Raw genomic sequence first — 23,030 nt, forward strand, 5'->3', positions numbered from 1 at the left:
CTGGGACCAGCCCTCTTCCAGCGGAGGCTGAGGGTCTGCGCCAAGCCCCCGCCTGTATTTTTATTACTGTTGGTGACAGCTCCCCTTAATCCATCCCGTTGTTGTTCAGCATCCTGATTTAATGCAGCCAGGGTCAGCAGCAGCCTTTGGGCATGGATTTCATGAAATGAGGAGACCTCTGACCTTGAACCCAGCAGGGCTGGGAACCACATCATCAGGCACAGCTTGTGGATTTATCTAGGTCCCCAAAAAGATCACCAGGGGATGAGGCCAGAAATACTGTCTGTATTTCCAACAATCCTTGTCATTGTTAGCTTCCTAAAATAGTGCCCTGTACCTGGATGGCAGGTGGTAGCACGGGAAGGTGTTAGCTGAGCTCCCTTTACCCACCTGGTGTGAGACGTAAGCCTTCTGAAGTGGAAATACAGTTTAACTTATTAATTGCCACTAATAGCCCTGTAATAAAGGCAGAACGTGTCAGCTAAACAAATAAACAATTAGCTTGTTACTGCCATTTAGTGAGCTGTTTTATAACAGGCTTCCCCCGTGTGGTTCCACACCTGGCTCGCTCACAAACAGGAGCTGAGGAACAGCAGGGAGGGTGGGAAGCAGGTGCTTCTGTGGGCGGGGAGGGCCGCCTTGGTGTCAGAGCTCTCAGGTCTTTACAGACACGTGGCCGTGGTTGGCCTGTGCTCTGACCTGGTCCCGTTCCCCCCTCCCGCAGCATCGTTCCTAAGCCGCCGTGGCACATGGGGATGTGTCTAGCATCATCTGAAGGGACTGGCGAAATCAACAGAGCCTAAGGATTGTCTAGGGAGGTTTTGTTTCCTAACTCCCGGACCCCAGAGGTGCCCCGAAGGCGGGAAGGGCGCCCACTCACATCTTCCGTTGAGGTTGTGCGTGTCCATGAAGGAGAAGGCCTCATCGCAGCTGGTGCCCTGCTCGGCATAGCTCTTGTCCATGGAGCTCACCATCACCGTCATCTCCTGCCGTGTGCTGCTCATTGTCTCCTTCCGCTTCTGGGCCAGTTTCCTTGGGACAGAGAGTTTGTTATGTAGACACACGCAAGGATGGACCACATGCCCTGACTGACGATTGGAACCAATGGTGTTCACGCTGGAGTGCATGCGTGAAAGGAGGAGGCTGCCAGGAGCCTGCATGGGACACAGCCCTCTGACCCTCAGATGGCTGTGACATGGACCTAACCCCAAATGAACCCAGAGTGGTTCTCCAGCAATGCTGGTCAGCAGGGCAGAAGGAAAAGAAAAGGCAAGTTGTTGGCTTTCCTGCAGGTCCGCAGAAGAATAATCCCGGGGCTTCCCCCAGCCCCTCGGTGAATGAGATGCAAAAAGGCCTTGGAAGGCAGGGAGAGCTCCAGGTCTTTGGGAGACAAAGGTTAAACCTTGGCCTTTGAATCATTCTCATTAACCACCAGAAGCTCATAATCTTTTAAGTTACAGAGACCAGGACAAAAGCTATAAAACCGAAGGGAAACTGACATTCACATACATGCATACAACACACTTTATACCTCTTACTACTGGAGGTTTTTGATGCATCCAGGACAGACAAGAATAGAATTAGTGATGCTTAAGAAGGTATAAAGTGAGAAGCTTTAAGAAGACCATAACACCGTAAAACCAAAAGTACGATGTCCTAAATATTCTAATTCTGCTTAAGCACTTAGCAGCGTTTACACAAGAAAACAGCAGCTATTTCCAGTAAATCATCTTGACTCTGACTGACCCAGGACACGGCACCATTTAAAATGAGCCGCATAATCAAAATCACCCCCATATTCGGTGATTACTAATGCAGTGTGAGGCATTGACAACATCAAACCATATGGATAACCTTTATTTTCATTTCCAAATGCCACATAATCCAAATGCTTTCTTGCCTGTAGTTATAATAATCTTTTGATTCATACTTAGAAGGCAGAACATTAATAAGTTGCCCCTTTTTTATTGCTAAAAGTTGTTGTGAAAAAAAGATACATTTTTAAACAGAAAAATGAAAATGATCTATAACTTCTATGACAACGTTAAAGTTGTAAAGATGGGAATATAAATTGGTGTAGCTACTGTGGAGAATGGTATGGAGTCTCCTCAAAAATCTAAATAGAGCTACCATATGATCCAGCAATCCCACCCCTGGGCATATAGCTGATGTATGCATTCCAATTCTAAAAGATACATACACCCCCATATTTATAGCAACACTATTCACAACAGCCAGGACATGGAGGCAACCTACATGTCCACTGACAGATGAATGGATAAATAGAGATACATAATCACAGGCAAGAATACTGCAGTGAGTTGCCTTTTCCTTCTCCAGGGGATCTTCCCAACTCAGGGATTGAAACCTGGGTCTCCTGCATTGCAGGTGGATTCTTTACCATCTGAGCCACCAGGGAACTTCTACCACCACACACAATATCTGAATATTACTCAGCCATAAAAAAGAATAAAATAATGCCATTATGCAGCAACATAGGTGGATGTAGAGATTATCATACCAGTGAAATCAGTCAGAGAAAGACAAATATCACATGGTATCGCTGATATGGGGATTTCCTGGTGGCTCAGATGGTGTAGACTATGCCTGCTATGTGAGACACCTGTGTTCGCTCCCTGGGTCAGGAAGATCCCCTGGAGAAGGGAATGGCAACCTACTCCAGTATTCTTGCCTGGAGAATTCCATGGACAAAGGAGCCTGGTGAGGTACAGTCCAGCGGGTAGTTTATACATGGAATATATAAATGATAGAAATGAACTTATTTGTAGGACAGACATAGGCTTACAGATATAGAAAATAAACCTATGGTTATCAAAGGGAAGGTGGGAGGGATAAGTTAGAAGTTTGAGATTTACATATACACACTATTATATATAAAACAGGTATCCAATAAGGACCCACTATATAGCACAGGGAACTATAGTCAGTATCTTATAATAACCTATAATGGAAAAAGTCTAAAAAAGAATATGTATATTTATATCTTCATATATATATATATATATAAAACTGAATCATTTTGCTGTATACCTGAAACTAACAAGCATGGTAAGTCAACTATATTTCAAAAAAATTTTTTGAGATTATGCGTTTACAGTAAAAAGCTGAAAAGATTTTGCAAAGTAAGCGGCATGGTTCCTCTAGGTGCCAGCTTGCTGAACCTGCTCGTCTTCCCCAGGGCCCCCCTTTCCTCCAGACCATCAAGTGAGTCTGAGAGGCAGAATGCGGGCTTGGATATTCTCAACAGGTGTTCCGGGCAGAGGCAGCACTGAGTCCAGGTCCACAGCTGCAGTTATGACAATACGATTTCTCTCCACTTCCAAGTCTGCCAGCTCACTGGAAAAGCACTCTTAAGCCAGGTTTCCCCAGGAGCGCTAAAGTGGAGGCCGGAGATAATTAGCGCCATTATTCAGGCATAAACGTCCCCTTTTTGCTGGAATTTCTTTAATGTGCTTCGGGCTGATTTATGCAGATAATTGCTCAATATTCTCTTCTGTTCTGCCTATGAAGAGAGACACGGTCAAGTTTGCCAGACCTCCCTCCCTCTCTGTCTTCTCTTGTGTTTCTCTAATCCTTTCAGGTTAGGAGATGGCAGTGAAAGTGCTTCTTACCCCTGGTGAGATGAGATGGTGGAGGGGGTGTGTGTGCAACAATAAAAGCCAAGCTTGTACCAGAAAGATCTTTCTCCTTTCTTACCTCCCCGTGTGTGAACTAACTTCAGTGAGGTCGTGCTACACACCCCACTGCTGATCTTCCTGAAGCACAAAAGACGGCCATTAAGGACTGGTGAGAACCTACTAAAACCAAGCAGAGGTCCAGTCTGGAGACGCACAGCTTTAAGCTCATGTCCATTAACCATACACTCTGTGCCTGTGAATTGTTAAAACCCGCCTCCCACGTCCTCAGCAAGCCTTCCTGCATTAACCTCACCATTTGACCACAGACACAGATGTCACTGGGAGCCAGGCAGACCACACAAGGGAGTGAAATAGGTCTAAAATGATAAGGAGTGGTGGGTGCTGGAGAAGTGGAAGGGGAGACAGCCACTCAGCTCCAGAGGCTGGATGCCCCATAGAGGGCCCAGATGTTGTAAATCAGGAGAAACCCCAAATTCAGATTTTATAGGAACTGAATTTTAAGTATTGTCAAATAATTCAAATTAAAAAATTAAAAAGACTATGTGGTCCACAGAAAGATGTTTTTGGACACTTCTGCTAGCCACTAATACACACTTAGGAACTTAATTGTGTTGGAAAGGAAGAGCGTGGAAACCGCCATACAATGCACAGCTACTGTGTGGCACTGCTCTGTAAGCACTCTCTCATTTAATGCTGCTGCTGCTGCTGCGTCGCTTCAGTCGTGTCCGACTCTGTGCGACCCCATAGACGGCAGCCCACCAGGCTCCCCCATCCCTGGGATTCTCCAGGCAGAACACTGGAGTGGGTTGCCATTTCCTTCTCCAATGCATGAAAGTGAAAAGTGAAAGTGAATTCGCTCAGTCGTGTCCAACTCTTTGCGACCCCATGGACTGCAGCCTACCAGGCTCCTCCGTCCATGGTATTCTCCAGGCAAGAGTACTGGAGTGGGGTGCCATTGCTTTCTCTGCATTTAATTCTAGTGAAGGTAAATAATCTGCCTGCAATGTGGGAGACCTGGGTTCGATCCCTGGGTTGGGAAGATCCCCTGGAGTAGGAAATGGCAACCCACTCCAATATTCTTGCCTGGAGAATTTCATGGACAGAGGAGCCTGGCAAGCTAAAGTCCATGAGATCGCAAAGAGCAGGACATGACTGAGCAACTAACACTCTGACTTTCACTTTTTTCAACCTGGTAAGAGCTATTCTTCTCATTTTATAGATGAAGCTGAGTCTCAAGAAGTTAAACTGTCCAAATTGTGGAGGAGCTGGAATCACACCCCAGATCTCTCTTGACCCCAAAGGTACTTATTCTAGAACAATGTGCTTTGTCTAACAAAGTATTTCATTAATTTACATTTCCATACAAGTTACATTATAATTTTCACCAAATTGCTTTCAGGTGTGAATACTCCATCACCTCATGACTAAATATTATGCACTGTAAAAAGTAGGAATTAACAAAAAAAAGTAGTTGAATTAACAATTGTCATAGCAAAGCATTAGAAAAGAGTTTATCTACAACCTACTAATCAAAAGTAGCTTGCTTGGTCACAGACATTATGAGTCACTGCTTGGGATTTTTGGTTTTTCCTCATGTACAATTAAACACTGTATTCCATAATTAAGATGGTTGAGGAAGGTTAGATTTAGAATTGAGGGTTGGGAATGACTGGATAAATTGAAATTTATTCTCTTTCTTTTTTTCTCTATTTCTCTTTTGGACTTTGTGTTTCAGATCTGGTTTTGTTTTTTTTTCCTCAAGTGAAAACTTCTAAAACTGTCAGAAAAACATTGTGAACTTAATGAAATAGTGTTTTGTGCAGGCAAACTCCTAAAGTGGAGGCAATTTTTCTTTGCGATCTTATCTAAAGACACAGGTAAATTTATTTTCCATTTTGATTTTTAAGAAATGGTTTGTCTGAAATATTTAAACCTCCAATCTCTAAATTTGGATTGCATGAATCTCAAAGACCTTAGTAATAACAACAACAACAGAATGTTCTTATAGACATCAATGGAGCATAAAAAATTAAGGAGAAGACTTTGGTTTCTTGTTGGGTATGAAGGAGCTTGGAGGTCATTGCTCTGTCCTAAAAACAAGTAAAAAAGCTGAACAGACAATTGTTTGACTTAACTTGTAAGATAATTGATGTCACAGGGCAAATGACTGTCCCTCGAATTACAAACATGCAGATATGGAGAATCACAACTCACCAGAGCAGAAACGCATGAGCAGAAATCTATGTGAGAGTCAGCACTGAGGCCGAAAAACCCAAACTGTAATTGAATTACTGGAGGCTCAGTGTGGATCAGTCTGAGACTTAAAAACTCCAGCAGGGTCCAGACTTAACGGGGACCTCACACCTTTTTGAATTTTATCTTCAGGAGCCCTACCTGGTTCTCAAAGTAAAGACTGGAGGAAAAAAAATCACCTCTGGCTTTCAGCAGCAGGAGGAGGAAAGTAGCCAACTTGAATATGTTCAAAGCATTCTATGCTTTTTAAAATAGTTGCCCTCAAGAATATTATTTTCCTAGAGGCTAACCTGTTGTGATTTTATCAGAGCCCTAACCAATCTAGGGGAAGGAAAGTTATCCAAACCCAGCCCCTTCCAGCCATCCTGTCCACCCAAGGAGGGGGCTACTGAAGTGCCTGTGAAGGTCACAGCTCAGGACACAAATTCACTAAAAGGTTGAGACCCAATTGTGGGTCTCCTTGCCTCTCCAATAACTTACTATCATGTGACTAAAGACCTATTTGCAGAAATCCCTTTTCCCTGGTACATCAAGTCTAGACATGAGTAAAAAAATTACAAGGCAGACTAAAAGGCAAACAACACAGTTTAGAGACAGAGGAACCACTGGGATAAGGCTCATATGGCAGGGATGGTGGAATTATCAGACTGGGAATTTAAAATAACTATGAGTTATAGGCTAAAGCCTCTAATGGATAAGAAGACAACACTCAAGAATAGATGGAAAACAAAAGAAGCAAAAGCATATTACCAAGTGAAAGAGACCAATCTGAAAAGGTTCACTAAACTTTATGCTTGGTTTTGCTGTAAACCTAAAACTGCTCTAAAAAATAAATTCTATCAAAAAACCCTGTATGCGAGACAGCAAAAGAGACACAGATGTATAGAACAGTCTTTTGGACTCTGTGGGAGACGGAGACGGGGGATGATTTGGGAGAATGGCATTAAAACATGTATAATATCATATAAGAAACGAATTGCCAGTCCAGGTTCAATGCAGGATACAGGAAGCTTGGGGCTGGTGTACTGGGATGACCCAGAGGGATGGTATGGGGAGGGAGGTGGGAGGGGGGTTCAGGATGGGGAACACGTGTACACCTGTGGCAGATTCATGTTGATATATGGCAAAACCAATACAATATTGTAAAGTAAAATAATAATAATAAAATAAAAAATAAAATAAAAGGGAGGGAATGTAAAACAAAAAACAAAAAACCCTACAATACTGCTTGGGAAAAAATTAAAAGGGAGGAAAAACATAGTTATAGCCCTAAATTTCCCAACTAGAACAAAAGAGAAGGAAAGAAATGTGGGATGAAGTCAAATGAAAAGGATGGCCCTTCATGAATATTCTATTCAAATATTTCTCTTATATTTCTTTCCTGGCATAAAAATAAAAACAAGAAACAAGGGCAAGGGAAAGGGAAGAGAAATCCTTGGCAAGTTATTAACTATGTGACAGGCATGAATCAGAGTCGGTAAAGAGAACATGGTGAAGAACGATGTCTTCAGCATCATGTCCTATGGGAGAAGAGTAGCAGGACAATGGCCACCAGTTAGGAGACCCAAGTGTAGCACGGGTGGGGGAAAAACAGAAATAACTCTTCCTTCTCCTTGTTTCCTCCCTGAACCTGAACTGAGTGGTGTTTCTCAGAGGATCAGGATGGGAGCAGATTCAAGGGGAAGGAATACAAAGGTCAACTTCAGTTCAGACCTTAGTCTCACCCATGGTTAATTGCAACTCAGGGTTATAGGACATGATTCTCCAACGAGCCTGACTTGTCCATCTCTATTAGAGGCCCTGCCATGTTGGGTTACACCAACAGAGACTGTGACAGACAAAAATTGGTAACACTGACCTGAAGGTCAATGCTTGGTTATAAAAAAGGCGTCTTCATTTTAAAATGATCTGTCATTTGAAATTCTACAGGGCAGGCAAACCTTGAGGATTTGCAGATCGCATATAGACATAAGGGAAAGGCAAAAGGCTTTTTGGTTCTGGATTCTACAATTAAGTGTGTGCTTCGACTTAATTAAGGATGGGGGCAGAGGCTGGAACAGAGAAGAAGTATTTAATTTTTCCTCACAGTAGGGAAGAAATAGATATTGGTTGAGTCAAAGAATGCATACATTATACCAAATTGCCCGGATTCAGCTGAATAAACCTCAATGAATAGGGAGCTGTCACCTCAAAGATGGATCTGTGAGAGCTACCAGATGATATTGTTTTTAAAGGTAAAATGTTAAGGAAAAGGAAACAAATGGTCCTATGTTTTAAATATCAATATTTTCAATGCAAAAGTACCATCACTACAATAGCTGATAGAAAAACAATGAGGGTAACAATTACCGAAAGTTCTGTAGGACTTGAGATAAATCAGAGATGTTACATGCGTTAACTCTTAGTTCTCACAACAACCAGTGAGGAAATTGCTATTATTATCCCAGTCTTAGAGAGAGGGAAATTGAGGCATGGTGGTGTTAAGTTGCCCACGACCACATGGCCAGACGACTTGAGACCTCTGGCATAGTTTCCTGCATTGAGATAAAACCATCTTCATAAGACTCAATGGCATCACTAAACAAACTTTATTGGTTGCTTAAATTCAGACACAGAAAATAAAGGCTGGTTTTCCTTACCAGCTAGGATTTGCAGCTGTCAACCAAGGTAAGAGCGTTCTTTTTTAAAGATTTTTTTTTTTTTTGATGTGGACTATTTTTGAATTCTTTATTGAATTTGTTACAATATTGTTTCTGTTTTATATTTTGGTTTTTTGGCTGCGGCATGTGGGATCTTAGTTCCCCAACCAGGGATTGAATCTGTGTCCCCTGCACTGGAAAGCAAAGTCTTAACCACAGGATAGTCAGGGAAGTCCCTGGATTGTTCTTCTAACAAGGCTGCTCACTGCATCATCCCCTGAGAAACCACTACATCCATGTCTTGTAGATGCTCATCATCCACCCAGCTGCCTTCCAGTTCTCACTGACTAGTACACATGGCCTGTGTTAATCACAAAGAAAAGAGTTTCACGTTGAGACAAGTCAGCCTTTGGATCTTGGTTAGGTCTTTTTCAGAGTTCACCTCTTGACGTTGTGATGAGATGACCTGATAGGCTGCTGTGGCCGCTGGCAGACTTGGAGAGGGCCTTAAACATGGCTTTCCTCCCCAGCAACTGAGAAGTGGGGACTGATTTCATTAGTTCAGTTCAGTTCAGTTGCTCAGTCGTGTCCGACTTTTTGCGACCCCATGAATCGCAGCATGCTAGGCCTCCCTGTCCATCACCAACTCCTGGAGCCTACTCAAACTCATGTCCGTTGAGTCGGTGATGCCTTCCAACCATCTTATCCTTTGTTGTCCCCTTCTCCTCCCCCCTTCAATCTTTCCCAGCATCAGGGTCTTTTCAAATCAGTCAGTTCTTCGCATCAGGTGGCCAAAGTATTGGAGTTTCAGCTTTAGCACCAGTCCTTCCAATGAATACTCAGGGTTGATCTCCTTTAGGATGGACTGGTTGGATCTCCTTGCAGTCCAAGGGACTCTCAAGAGTCTTCTCCAACACCACAGTTCAAAAGCATCAATTCTTCAGCATTCAGCTTTCTTCACAGTCCAACTCTCACATCCATACATGACTACTGGAAAAACCATAGCTTTGACGAGACAGACTTTGTTGGCAAAGTAACGTCTCTGCTTTTTGACATGCTCTCTAGGTTGGTCATAATTTTTCTTCCAAGGATCAAGTGTCTTTTAATTTCATGGCTGCAGTCATTGCAGAATCTGCAGTGATTCTGGAGCCCAAAAGAATAAAGTCAGTCACTGTTTCCACTGTTTCCCATCTATTTGCCATGAAGTGATGGGACCAGGTGCCATGATCTTAGTTTTCTGAATGCTGAGTTTTAAGCCAACATTTTCACTCTCCTCTTTCATTTTCATCAAGAGGCTCTTAAGTTCTTCTTCGCTTTCTGCCATAAGTGTGGTGTCATCTGCGTATCTGAGGTTACTGATATTTCTCCTGGCAATCTTGATTCCAGCTTGTGCTTCTTCCAGTCCAGTGTTTCTCATGATGTACTCTTCATAGAAGTTAAATAAGCAGGATGACAACATACAGCTTTGATGTACTCCTTTCCCGATATGGAACCAGTCTGTTGTACCATGCCCAGTTCTAACTGTTGCTTCTTGACCTGCATACAGATTTCTCAGGAGGCAGGTGGTCTGGTATTTCCATCTCTTGAAGAATTTTCCATAGTTTGTTGTGATGCACACAGTCAAAGGCTTTGGCATAGTCAATAAAGCAGAAATAGATGTTTTTTCTGGAACTCTCTTGCTTTTTCCATGATCCAGCGGATGTTGGCAATTTGATCTCTGGTTCCTCTGCCTTTTCTAAAACCAGCTTGAATATCTGGAAGTTCATGGTTCACATATTGTTGAAGCCTGGCTTGGAGAATTTTGAGCATTACTTTGCCAGAGTGTAAGATGAGTGCAATTGTGCGGTAGTTTGAGCATTCTTTGGCATTGCCTTTCTTTGGGATTGGAATGAAAACTGACCTTTTCCAGTCCTGTGGCCACTGCTGAGTTTTCCAAATTTGCTGACATATTGAGTGAAGCACTTTCACAGCATCATCTTTCAGAATTTGAAATAGCTCAACTGGAATTCCATCACCTCCACTAGCTTTGTCCGTAGTGATGCTTCCTAAGGCCCACTTGACTTCATATTCCAGGATGTCTGGCTCTAGGTGAGTGATCACACCATTGTGATTATCTGGGACATGAAGATCTTTTTTGTATAGTTCTTCTGTGTATTCTTGCCACCTCTTCTTAATATCTTCTGCCTCTGTTAGGTCCATGTCATTTCTGTATTTTATTGTGCCCATCTTTGTATGAAATGTTCCCTTGGTAGCTCTAGTTTTCTTGAAGAGATCTTTAGTCTTTTCCATTCTATCGTTTCCCTCTATTTCTTTGCATTAATCACTGAGGAAGGCTTTCTTATCTCTCCTTGCGTTTCTCTGGAACTCTGCATTCAAATGGGTTTATCTTTCCTTTTCTCCTTTGTCTTTTGCTTCCCCTTTTCACAGCTATTTGTAAGGCCTCCTCAGACAACCATTTTGCCTTTTTTTTCATTTCTTTTTCTTGGGGATGGTCTTGATCACTGCCTCCTGTACTGTGTCACGAACCTCCATCCATAGTTCTTAGGCACTCTGTCTATCAGATCTAATCCTTGAATCTATTTGTCACTTCCAATGTATAATCGTAAGGGATTTGCTTTAGGTCATACCTGAATGGTCTAGTGGATTTCCCTACTTTCTTCAATTTAAGTCTGAATTTGGCAATAAGGAGTTCATGATCTGAGTTCATGATTTCATTAACCTATCACTTAAGACTACAGCTTTGTTTTGGGTCACCCAGTGGCAAAGATGACCTAGACTGCTCCACTGACTGGTCAGGGTGTCTGCAAGGGACACAGGCCAGGAAAGAGGAACAAACTCAGTGGACCTCTTAGGCAAGCAGCTGTTAGGTTATCTGTCCACACGTACACACACATAACCATAAGCATTTCATGGTGAAAAGGCTCAAATAATGAGTCATATTATACAAACATGATGAAAAATTAGCCTTTCTCAAACTTAGAAGCTGTAAAAGAAAAATTTGGAAAAGGTTGACTTTCATTTAAAAGAAGTTGAAATTACATGTATTACAATCTAGAATCACTTCAAAAATCATGTATATCTTTCATATGACTCTGATGATGTCAATTATCACAAATTACAATTAAAAAGGTACTAGGAAAGTATTGTTTATTGTGAGAAAATTCACAGACTCATATGTTGAACAAACACGTGGGGACAAAATAATTCCAATACCCTGTGTTTTATTTTTGGCATTAACAGAATTAGGAATGGAATCTGCTATTTTCTGGAGGGAGTCCAAATACCCAAAGCTTTTTAACAGTAGAGTGTTTGATAAAACTTGTCTTCCCCCTTGAATTTCAAAGGAACCTCTGATTGGAAAGCATTATCTGGATATGGTTAGGGAGCCATCATTTTTATGCTCAGCCAACAGGTATTTTACTGTGCTTCTCAGCAAATGTTAGTGTCCACTGTATGAGGGCTAGGCTTTTAATTATTTTGCTTGCTGTATATCCTGTCCTAGAACTATACTAGGACAAATATTTCTAGGGGACTTCCCTGGTGATCCAGTCGTTAAGACTCCATGCTTGCAATGCCAGGGGCATGGGTTCGATCCCTGGTTGGGGAACTAGGATCCCACATGCTGTGTGGTGCAGCCAAAAAATAATAACATAAAATAAAGAGCTGTCTTCCACTAGAAATCTAAAGACCTTGTCTTCCACTAGAAATACAGGTTCTACTGTCAGACTAAGATCTGTCGATCAAAGGCAATTAAGAAAAAAAAAAAAAACATACTCAACTTATACTTGTCTATATTTGTTTTTTTTTATTTTTAAAAAAATTTTTTTGAGGTATGGTTGATTTACAGTATTATATGTTTCAGGTATACAACATAGCAGTTCACAATTTTTAAAGATTATGCTCCATTTATAGTTATTATAAAATATTGGCTCTATTCCCTGTGCTGTATAAGGTATCCTTGCAGCTTATTTATTTTATACACTGTACTTCGTATCTCTTAATCCCCTACCCTTATCTTGCCTCTCCCCACTGGTAACTGCTTTTCTCTGTATCAGAATCTATTTCTTTTTTGTTATATTCACTAGTTTGTTGTATTTTTTAGATTCCACTTATAAGTAATGTCATACAGTATTTATCCTCTGCCTGACTTATTTCACTTAGCGTAACACCCTCCAAATCAATCCATGATGTTTCAAATGGCAAGATTTCATTTTTAATGGCTGAGCAGTATTCCATAATATATACACAGCTGTATGTTTGTATATGCATGTGTTTATACACCACATTTTCTTTCTCCATTCATCTGTTGGTGGACACTTACACTGCTTCTATATCTTGCCAATTGTAAATAATGCTACCATGCACGTTGGGTATTTTTTTTTTTTTTTTTGGTTGCTTGTTTTTAAATTTATTTTTTAATTGAAGGATAATTGCTTTATAGAATTTTGTTGTTTTCTGTCAAATTCCAGTTATCTGATTCAACATATTATTTCCTAATTATAGAAATAGAGGATGAACATTACTGTGTGTAAGAGGGACAGATAAGAGAGACTCTGACTCTGATGCACATCTAATCAATCTGAAGGTCCCCGGGTCAGTACTTGGAACTGACACGTGCTGCCCATGGCTAAATCCTCTAGCTTCTAGTTCATGTTAAGAATGGAAAGGACCCTTGGCAAATGTAGCAGCTTGAAAACATATAACATGGATGAAGATGTTTTCCTTGAATTTTTCTAAGTGATAAAGAGGAACTGAAAAAACTCCCACAACTCTTGCTTTGGGCTAACTTGAACTTAACATTATCCCTATAACAGCCCAGAAGGAAAAACCATTGGGTAAAACCTGAAATACACTTAATGATCACTCTCCATTCTTCCTATCTGCTCGGGTCTCTTCCCCACTTCCCTGGTTATTTTTCTGACCAAACAGAAATTCCCTGTGAGCCCAACTTTTTCCCTACACTCCCCACCCCCCACTCTCTATCTGGCCTGGAGCGTGAGAGCTCCTGTTTTGTAATTGTTTGATGACAGTGTCAGCTGCCTCCTCTGAAAAGAGGCTTCAGAGAGAACCAGCACACACACACAGACACACAGACAGGCACACACACACTCTGCTTTTCTGACATACACATCTTCCACTTGGGAGTAACTCACAGCTCATACAAGCATCTACAGTAATTTCCCAGACCAGCTGAAGATTCTGAACATTAAAAAAAAGTCAGCAGTAAAAATAATAGATGCAGGATCTGTCATCCTTAGTAATATTTTTGTTTAGTTTTATTTCTCACATCAGGGCCATATGAATCCAGGAGGACAGGGACCAGCAACAGCACAGAAAATAGGAAGCGGGTGCAGCCCTCAACAGAGCAAGATGGGAATAACGTGGCATTAGTGCGAGCCGGTCCCTGCTCACTTGGCTAATGTTGCTGAATTCCGTGTGTGCACATTATCTTGAAATTTAATGCTTTCAAAAATGTCACTCTTCCGCAAGACTAAATTGGTATACTGTTTATCCTCCATCAGACTATAAATAAGAGTGAGAAAGAGGAATTTTTAATGTGTGTCATATCAGAATAGCACCTCCAGTTTCCTCTTGAAGAAGTTTGTTAAGCTCACTAAAAAATTGGAGTGCTTGTCTAATAAAAACAGAGCAAGCCATTGGTGTCAGCACGCAGGGAAACTAAAGTTCAATAAACAAGAAAATAGTGTGTTCTGTATCTGAATGAAGCAGGGACTTTATCATAAAAGCCAGGTGACCTCTTGGAGACGCAGAGCTAAGTATCCAAGAAGTTCATAAACATGCAGGATGAACATTTTCCACAAAATAACTCTATTCAAAGTTAAATAAATATAATAGAAATACAATATAATGTAAATATAAAAAATAAATATAATATAGATGAAATATAGCTGCTGGTTAATTTATTCAGGGGTAAATACAGCCTGATCCTTTAGGGGCTCTAGCAACCTGCACAGAACACAACAACCAAGAGCAACTGTTTGAGAAGCACCAGCTTTACTGTTTCATCACTTACAGGCATTACTGTGGTCAGTTGGGACTGTGCAGGTAGCTCAGGGGTAAAGAACCTGCCTGCCAGTGTAGGATATGGGGGTTTGATCCCTGGGTCAGGAAATGGGCACCTACTCCAGACTCTTGCTTGGAGAAGCCCACCAATAGAGCAGCCTGGCAGGCTACAGTCCATGGGGTTGCAAAGAGTCAGAGAGGACCGAAAAACTAAGCAACAACATCAAGGTCAGCTGACCAGTCATCTGACCTTTCTAAAACATCAATTTATATACCAACCACTCTTCCCAATTCAGCTCTATCTTTTCTTATTAACTGATTCTAAACAATGGTCACTTTATTGAAAACAATCATTTTCCTCATGGAAAAATACAAAAGTCATTCTTAAAACATTTTTCATCTGATTTTTAATTCAGTTCAGTTCAGTTCAGTCTCTCAGTCGTGTCTGACTCTTTGCAACCCCATGAATTGCAACACGCCAGGCCTCCCTGTCCATCACCAACTCCCGGTTTTGAATTAAGTTTCTCTTTTGTATAGAACAAGGTAAGGCTAACTACTTTGTTTTAGTACTTTGGTACATTGGTAGGGAAAGGTTCTTACTTGTTATGAGAGATGTGAAAAGGAAATAATCTGGCTTTTATATACTATTTCTTTATTATGTATGTGTATATGGGGGGTATGATGTGAAACTGGAATTTTTTTCAAAATTAAAATGAATTCTTCAAAGGAATACAAAAGTTGTACTAAATTATCATATTTAACCAAGTTGTGTTTCCCGACATACTCACTAACGCTCGATTTCAGTCAAAAACGTTTGCCAATTTGATGTGTAAAACAATGGCATCTCATGTTGTATAGATCAGCATGTACCTGATTACATGTAAGGTTGAATACATTTTCAAATGTCACTTAGCCATACATTGATATTCTGTAAGTTGCCTATGTATATTTCATACCCATTTTTACATTTCAGTTTGTCTTTTCTTATTGATGTCTAGATTTTTTTTTTATAGTTAGGCCACTAGTACTTCAATATATAAATATTAAGAATATTTTCTTCTAATCTGTAGCTTGTTTTAAAGTTTTGTTTATGGTGTGCTTGGGTATATAGAAGTTTACGATTATTTCCATGATGGTTTTAGGGCACTCCTTACTCTGAGATCACTTTATTATATGCAGTGCTCTTTCTCTTCTTAGTGACAGAGACAAAGGGGATGGATTAGATGTGAGGCTTCTCAGGTTCTGCGTAAAGATAAGCAGACAACAACTTTCAAGAAGGTGGTGAAAGCAGCTGACACAGGTCTAGAAGGAACCAGATTCACCGAGCACCCCTGTAGCCAGATCGTGTTGTCTAAATGCCATCACCTACTGAAAAACCCTAAGGTTTCTTGGGGAAATGTCCATTTTCACAGGGCAGACAACGCACTAGATGAGTTGAGACCATCCTGTTGGACCAGACAACATGGGAACTCACAAAGATTTCTGGAGTCATGTTGAAAGGACACAAGAGACAACCTGAAGGGGCTCCTCTGGCCAAAGAGGAGATGCTCCGAACATGCAAACACTAGTTACTGTAAAGTGTTCAAACACATTAAATATGTTAAAATCCCTCAGCCCATAATGGTACTACTTGTTATGACACCAATTCATTCTGAAACTGGAACATAGAGGGAATGAATTAAATGTTTATCTCAAGTTTCCTATAGAAAATACATTTCAAGATAACCAAACATTTGAGCCAAGACAGCATTTAATAAATATGGATGCAGTGATGGAATTAGGATGTCACCGTTTTGAAACCCCTTAAAAAATAATAGATCTAGGCAATCATCATCAGTAACTTTAAAAACCATTAAGTGAAAGGCTGAGGTGGAACTTTATAACGCACGGATCAGGTTGGCAAAAACAGCACCCAGTAATCAATCTGAGTGCTGCGTGCTTTCCCATGCAGCATGACCGTGAGCAGTTCCAACCAAAACAAGGAGCCGATTCAGTTCCCGCTCTCGCCCAGATCACAGGAAGCACGGGTGATGAGAGGGCAGCCTAGATGAGAACACGTCAACCAATTCAGAGCATGGGCGATTCCACAGGATGAAGGGCTCATTCAACAAACAAACGAGGGCGGGCAGAACAGGGGAGTCCACGTTGTGAATGAAGACACACCTGTGAAAGGCAAAAGCCAGGTCTCCAGTCCTTTACTTCATTTATTCCAAACCATTCTGACCAAGACCTCCAGCTTGACAAGCTCAGAGTCAGAACTAACTTTCATGGGGACAACTGGGTTTTTTCTGTGTTTCTGTGGAAATTCATAGAAAAATGAATTGAGATGCATCTGCCATATGAAGCCTCTGAAGTGACTGTTCCGAAGGCTGAGTTCAGAAGTAACAAAGAGGCTGATTTCTGCAAACAGAAAGATAGCCTTCCTTTTAACTGAGCACTCATCCTGAAAGGCGGTTCTCCTTTTCCTCATTAACCGTCTTTCCCCTTTTCTTGTGATTGAAGAGTCACGTGATTTAAATAAAAAGCGAGAAACTGAGCCAGCTCAGGTGACGGCTGTATGATTCGTAGGAGCAAATAACACAGACATGAAAGACATTCTTCTGCAACGTATGACAGACTTTCAAATTATCCTCCTCTAACTAATTAGCATTTTAGAAAAATTGGGTTTAATCATTAAAGAAGCCATCTGCTTATCCAGGAGCTGTCTAGTGAATACTGCTGGCAACTTTCAGGGCAGACATACCCGGCAGGTACTGCATTTTCTTTTGATTTCTGAAGCAAAGAGAAAGATGGCCATCCCCCTTCCCACCCCCAACTAATTCAAACATAGTGACCTATCTGTGTGGTGCTATGGTGTGCCTCACACACTTCAAAGAGTTAAGGGGGAAGAGACAGGGTGGGAGGTATTTGAAAGCTTCCCTTTCATAGATTATACACACAGAAGAGATTCGTGGCTTTGTTTAATTTACAGATCACCTACCTCCCCATGAAATGGCATGACACAGACTTATACGGCACTTGACGTAAATCACAACTGGTATTTCGAGGGGTACTGTCATGAGCAGTTGGGACAGTGAAGACCTCCTGGGGGTGGTGCCCTGCTGTGCTCAGTTGCTAAGTTGTGTCCAACTCTTTGACTCTCTGAGACCCCAAGGACTGTATGGAGCCCGCCAGGCTCCTGTGTTAATGGGATTTTCCAGGCAAGAATACTGGAATGGGTTGCCATTTCCTTCACCAGAAGATCTTCTGCACCCAGGGATTGAACCTGTGTCTCCTGCATCGGCAGGTGGATTCTTTACCTCTGCACCACCTGGAAAACCCCTTGGAGGTGGGGGGAATAGCAAAAACAGTCCAAATCATCCTCAGTCACACACATATTTCTTTCTCAATCCTGTGATTTGGGGTTGTGTGCAAAGGAATGTTCTACCATGAAGGGTCTTGCTCCTTGGGTCATAGGGAGAATGCTCAGGATTTCATCTGCTGAGGAGGTAGAGACCTACAAAAACTATGTGAAAATTCTCTGCAATATTTGGGGCTCATATGAAGATGGAGAGCCTGGAAAACTATTTGCTAAAACATCTGCTGGAAAGACGGGTTAAATTTCTACTCAGCATCTCTAGGCCACTGACTTGAAGCTCCCTTAACATTTCATTCTGACAAAATACAATCATTAATTCTTATAATTACTATCATACGGCTATGCATTTCAGAGTTTATAATTAGACAACCAACTTTTAACCAAACACATTGGATTTGAGCTCCCTACATACACAGTGAAGGCCTGGAGTCATTCCATGGAAAGCTCTGGAGGTGAAGCTGAGAAGTTGAGATGTAATACTTAGACAAGAAAAGTTACGCTGAGCAGAGAAAACTACTATAGGGAATGAAAGTGAAAGCATGGAAGAGTTAGTTGCTCAGTTGTGTCCAACTCTTTGCGACCCAATGGATTGTAGCCCGCCAGGTTCCTCTGACCACGGGATTCTCGAGGCAAGAATACTGGAGTGGGTTGCCATTCCCTTCTCCAGTGGATCTTCCTGATCCAGGGATCGAACCGGCGTTTGCTGGTTCTTTCTTGCAGGAAGATTCTTTACCATCTGAGCCACCAGGGAATTCTCTCTCATTGCTTCAAACCTCCACGAGTCTCTCCCTCTTCTGTCAGGCAAACGCCTCTCATTTCACCAACTAAATAGCAGCAACCAGAGGACACGACATCCACACCCCACTCCCTACTCCTTCCTCCCCTCCCCCACCCCACACAGTTTGCCAGTTCTGGGTTTCTGTATGAAAGACACAGAACATTTCTGAAGTCTGGGTCTCCCCACGTGGGGAGAGCAAACCACCTACTTGTAGGGTGCTTCTGAGGATTAAGTGAGAATAACAAGGGAAGTGCAGCCCCTGATGCTTGGGAAGGACTCAACAGTTAAGGGGAAAACAAGACAGATCCATTTCTAGAAGCTGATTGCTACTTCAAATAACTCGGCTGTTCTTGGGTATTTTAAGAATCCATAAAAGACATCTTTTGCTCTTTTCTAATATCTATTTATTCAGCAGCTCATAAGCACTCTCTGTGAGCCCAATCATGTGCGAGCAGCTTGGGATACAGGTGAAGAAATCAGTTCTCATGTCTAAGAAACTCAAAGTTGCCAAGATAGATGGGCACGAAAGACCAGCACAGAAGTGATGAGAGCAGTGATGAAGCGTGCTCGATGCAGACTCTCCATAGCAGCAGACAGCACAGGCAGATGGATTACACTCTGGACCGTCATTTCAGTAGCGCTCTTCTTCAAGTCTACTCCTACCCTCCTCTTCTATTATGAGTCCCTCTAACTGTAGCTTGCAAAATAAACACCCTCTCTAATCAGCAGCAGCTTTGGAGGGATGCACAGGAGAAAGAGAGTTCACGTTCAGGTTAAGCAACATGTCCCTATTTTTCAAGGCAATCATTCGACTATTATTTCACTTGATTACTGTAACTTTGCTCATTGGGATCTTATGTCCTAAGAGTGTCGTGCAGTATTTGATGAGCGAACTGCCCTCATTTGGATGGTTCTAGTAGTGATTATAAAGAAGATGCAGCATCCATCAGTACATCAATGCTTACATATCATCCAAAGTGCAATTGGGCTTCCTTGGTGGCTCAGCTGGTAAAGAATCTGACTGCAATGCGAGAGACCTGGGTTTGATCCCTGGTTGGGGAAGATCCCCTTGAGAAGGGAAAGGCTACCCACTCCAGTATTCTGGTCTGGAGAATTTCACAGACTGTACAGTCCATGGGGTCTTGAAGAGTTGGACATGACTGAGTGACTTTCACTCACTATCATCCAAAGTGCAATTAGGTATTAGAGACATCAATGATCTTCAGATACATAATGCAAGAGATCATCAAAGATCCCTTTATCATCTTATAAAATGAAGCAGCAATTATAGTCACAGGTATCAAAACAGATAACCATGAGCTAGAGAAAGTCTTCACTCTTCCTCAAAGGAGGCTTCTTCAGGAGAGACTACAGCTTTTTTAACTCAAAATAACAATATGGATTTAGGGAACCCATTCAGGTTTCCCAGGTGGCTCAGTGGTAAAGAATCCACCTGCCAATGCAGGAGATGTGGGTTCAATCCTTGGGTTGGGAAGAACCCCTGGAGGAGGGCATGGCAACCCAGTCCAGTATTCTTGCCTAGAGAATCCCATGGACAGATGAGCCTGGTTGGCTACAGTCCAGGGGGCTGCAGAGAGTTGGACATGACTGAGTGACTGAGCACACAGGGAATCCATCCACTTCATGCTGTGTTTTTCCTGATTCTCTCTTGACAGTTGCTCCCAATGCGAGGTTTCTACACGAGGAATGCCCCAATCTGGCCATAGTGAGCACTGAGTATACATTGTTTGCTGCTGCCAAGTCACTTCAGTCGTGTCCGACTCTGTGCGACCCCATAGACGGCAGCCCACCAGGCTCCCCCGTCCCTGGGATTCTCTAGGCAAGAACACTGGAGTGGGTTGCCATTTCCTTCTCCAATGGATGAAAGTGAAAAGTGAAAGTGAAGTCGCTCAGTCCTGTCCGACTCTTAGCGACCCCACGGACTGCAGCCTACCAGGCTCCTCCGCCATGGGATTTTCCAGGCAAGAGTACTGGAGTGGGGTGCCACTGCCTTCTCTGACACATTGTTTAGCTTTCTCAAAACAGCAAAAGAAAAATGAATCTCTGTGTGTGTGTGTATAGTGAAAAGCAGGAGTATTTTATGAGGAATGGTATTATACACAAGGATTCTGATAAATTGCTTGTTTTATATAATATCTGCATTCCACCCCCCCCCCCCCCCCCCCCAAAAAACGCAAGATGATACACATACATGAAGACTGTAAGTTCAGAACCGGTAGAAATACTTCAAAGTTCCTGAAATTAACACTCAGTTTCCACATTTTCTTGGTCTTATTTTTCCCTCCCTCTCCCATCCTGGTCTCCCTGTTTCCCCTTAAGTCACACTGTTTCTTGAACAATTTCATATGGAAACATGCAGGTCTTCTCAAGAGGAATGGCATCACCATACCATGTAATGCTTTCTCAACACAGCACAAGGTGAGCATGAGATGAGCTACAAAATAGGTAAGCAGTAGGACCCACTGTAGAGCACCAGGAACTCTGCTCAATACTCTGTATTAACCCATAAGGGAAAAGAATCTGAGAAAGAATAGATATATGTATGCTTAACCGAATCACTGTGCTTGCTGCACATCTGAAACTAACACAGCATTGTAAATGAACTGTACTCCAATTAAACAACGACAACAATAACAAAACAGCAAGCTGAGGAATGACGCCTTCCCTGGAAAGCTTCACCCACCCTGTGAGGCTGTGTATGGGGGGGTACTCCCTGCTCAGCATCCCTTCCACACTCTTAGGAGGAAATCCTGGCTCTGATCACTGATGGAGACACTTTCTCTTGTGAATCCTAAGAACCCAGGGTCAGAGTTCTCTTCCCCAGGGCAGGTACCCAGCCGTCTGGACCTGGCTCACTCTTCAGAGAGCCTTCCACCAGGGTTCCCGGCAAGACCAATCAAGAGATACATCAGGGCAGGGCCGCTGCTCATGGCTTATCCTCAAAACCCGTAGAAAACTCTGACTACTTCAACAGACCCAAACAGAGAAAGTAGAAAATGAAGAAAAAAAAAACAACAGAGCTTGAAAATTTCCTCCCCACTGAGCATCTCACGGCCCCTGTGCCCTGGCTCCCCGAGTCCCCACGAAGTGGAATGGTTAATCGGCTATTTAGTCAAAACCGCCTGCAGAAGTTAATAGACAGTTATCAGCTAATTGAGTGTGGGGTCTCCTCATTCATCTTGCTGATCCGATCTAACCCCCTTCATCTTCCAGACGGCTCAGGGTCCCTGCTGCTCTAAACGGTCGCTGGCTGCAAGAAGGGCCTAGGAACGACGGGAAGCTAATGGCCTCACTGTTCCTCTAAATTTGTTTGACGAAACTGACATTTAGTGTGTTCTGTCGTGTTGTGGGTAATCTGCAATTTACCCCTGGGCGTGTGGTGGATGCCCGTTTTATTTACCTCTCGTACTTAAAAGCGTAATTAATATTCCGCCCTGTAACAAAGATTAGAGATTTGACAAACATTGTAATTTAAATTCTCCATTATAGCAAACATTAAAATCAAACATCTTCCGCACGGCCCATTGCGTAAAGGACACATGTAGCTGTAATTTAACTTTTTAGTTTTTAATACCACAAACTAATTTCTGCTGTCAGTTTAATGAGCTGGAAAACACAAATCTTGCTCCTCTCCGTGTGGGCACAGACTGTGAGAGATGAACCGAGGGGAGGAAGCCCAGTGATGTCTTTCAAAACATATTTCTAATACACCAAGCAAAGAGTAAGTGTGTAAACTTATCAATGCAATGAGATGCTATGGTTTCCTGAAACTGCTTTAAGGCTTAAAAAATAGGAGCAAAAATAAAACATCTCAAGAGAGAAATAAAGAAAAATACTCTAGTTAATTTTCTAAAGCAAAGGCGTGTCGGTGTAAGGGATACAGGAGAATATACGCAGATACTGACCACAAGCAAAACAAAACAAGCAAAGCCACCCACACTCCTGAAAACTGAGGCTGGATAAAGAGCAAAGAGATCAAACTAGTCAATCCTAAAGGAAATCAACCCTGAATATTCATTGGAAGGACTGATGCTGAAACTGAAGCTCCAGTACTTTGGCCACCTGATGCAAAGAGCCAAGTCATTGGAAAAGACCCTGATGCTAAGGAAAGATTGAAGGCAGGGGAATAAGGGGAAGAAGGGGATGACAGAGGATGAGATGGTTGGATGGCATCACTGATTCAATGGACATGAACTAGGGCAAACTCTGGGAGATGGTGAGGGACAGGAGCCTGATATGCTGTAGTCCATGGGGTTGCAAAGAGTCAGACACGACTTGGTGAATGAACAACAACAAGC

At 42.2% G+C, this 23,030-nt stretch overlaps 1 protein-coding gene across 1 annotated transcript in view; it reads right to left on the reverse strand.

The window, feature by feature from the left end:
- The window catches only part of PTPRM (protein tyrosine phosphatase, receptor type, M), a gene marked incomplete at its 5' end in the record, with an annotated part of 499,416 nt that overhangs the window by 140,411 nt on the left and 335,975 nt on the right, over positions 1-23,030 (reverse strand). The window contains one exon of the mRNA XM_010859089.1: positions 881-1,032. Coding sequence (XP_010857391.1) covers positions 881-1,032 — 152 coding nt within the window. The remainder of the gene's footprint in view (positions 1-880; positions 1,033-23,030) is intronic.

The sequence above is a fragment of the Bison bison genome, unplaced genomic scaffold, assembly GCF_000754665.1.
Source record: "Bison bison bison isolate TAMUID 2011002044 unplaced genomic scaffold, Bison_UMD1.0 scf7180017864453, whole genome shotgun sequence".
Lineage (NCBI taxonomy): Eukaryota > Metazoa > Chordata > Mammalia > Artiodactyla > Bovidae > Bison > Bison bison.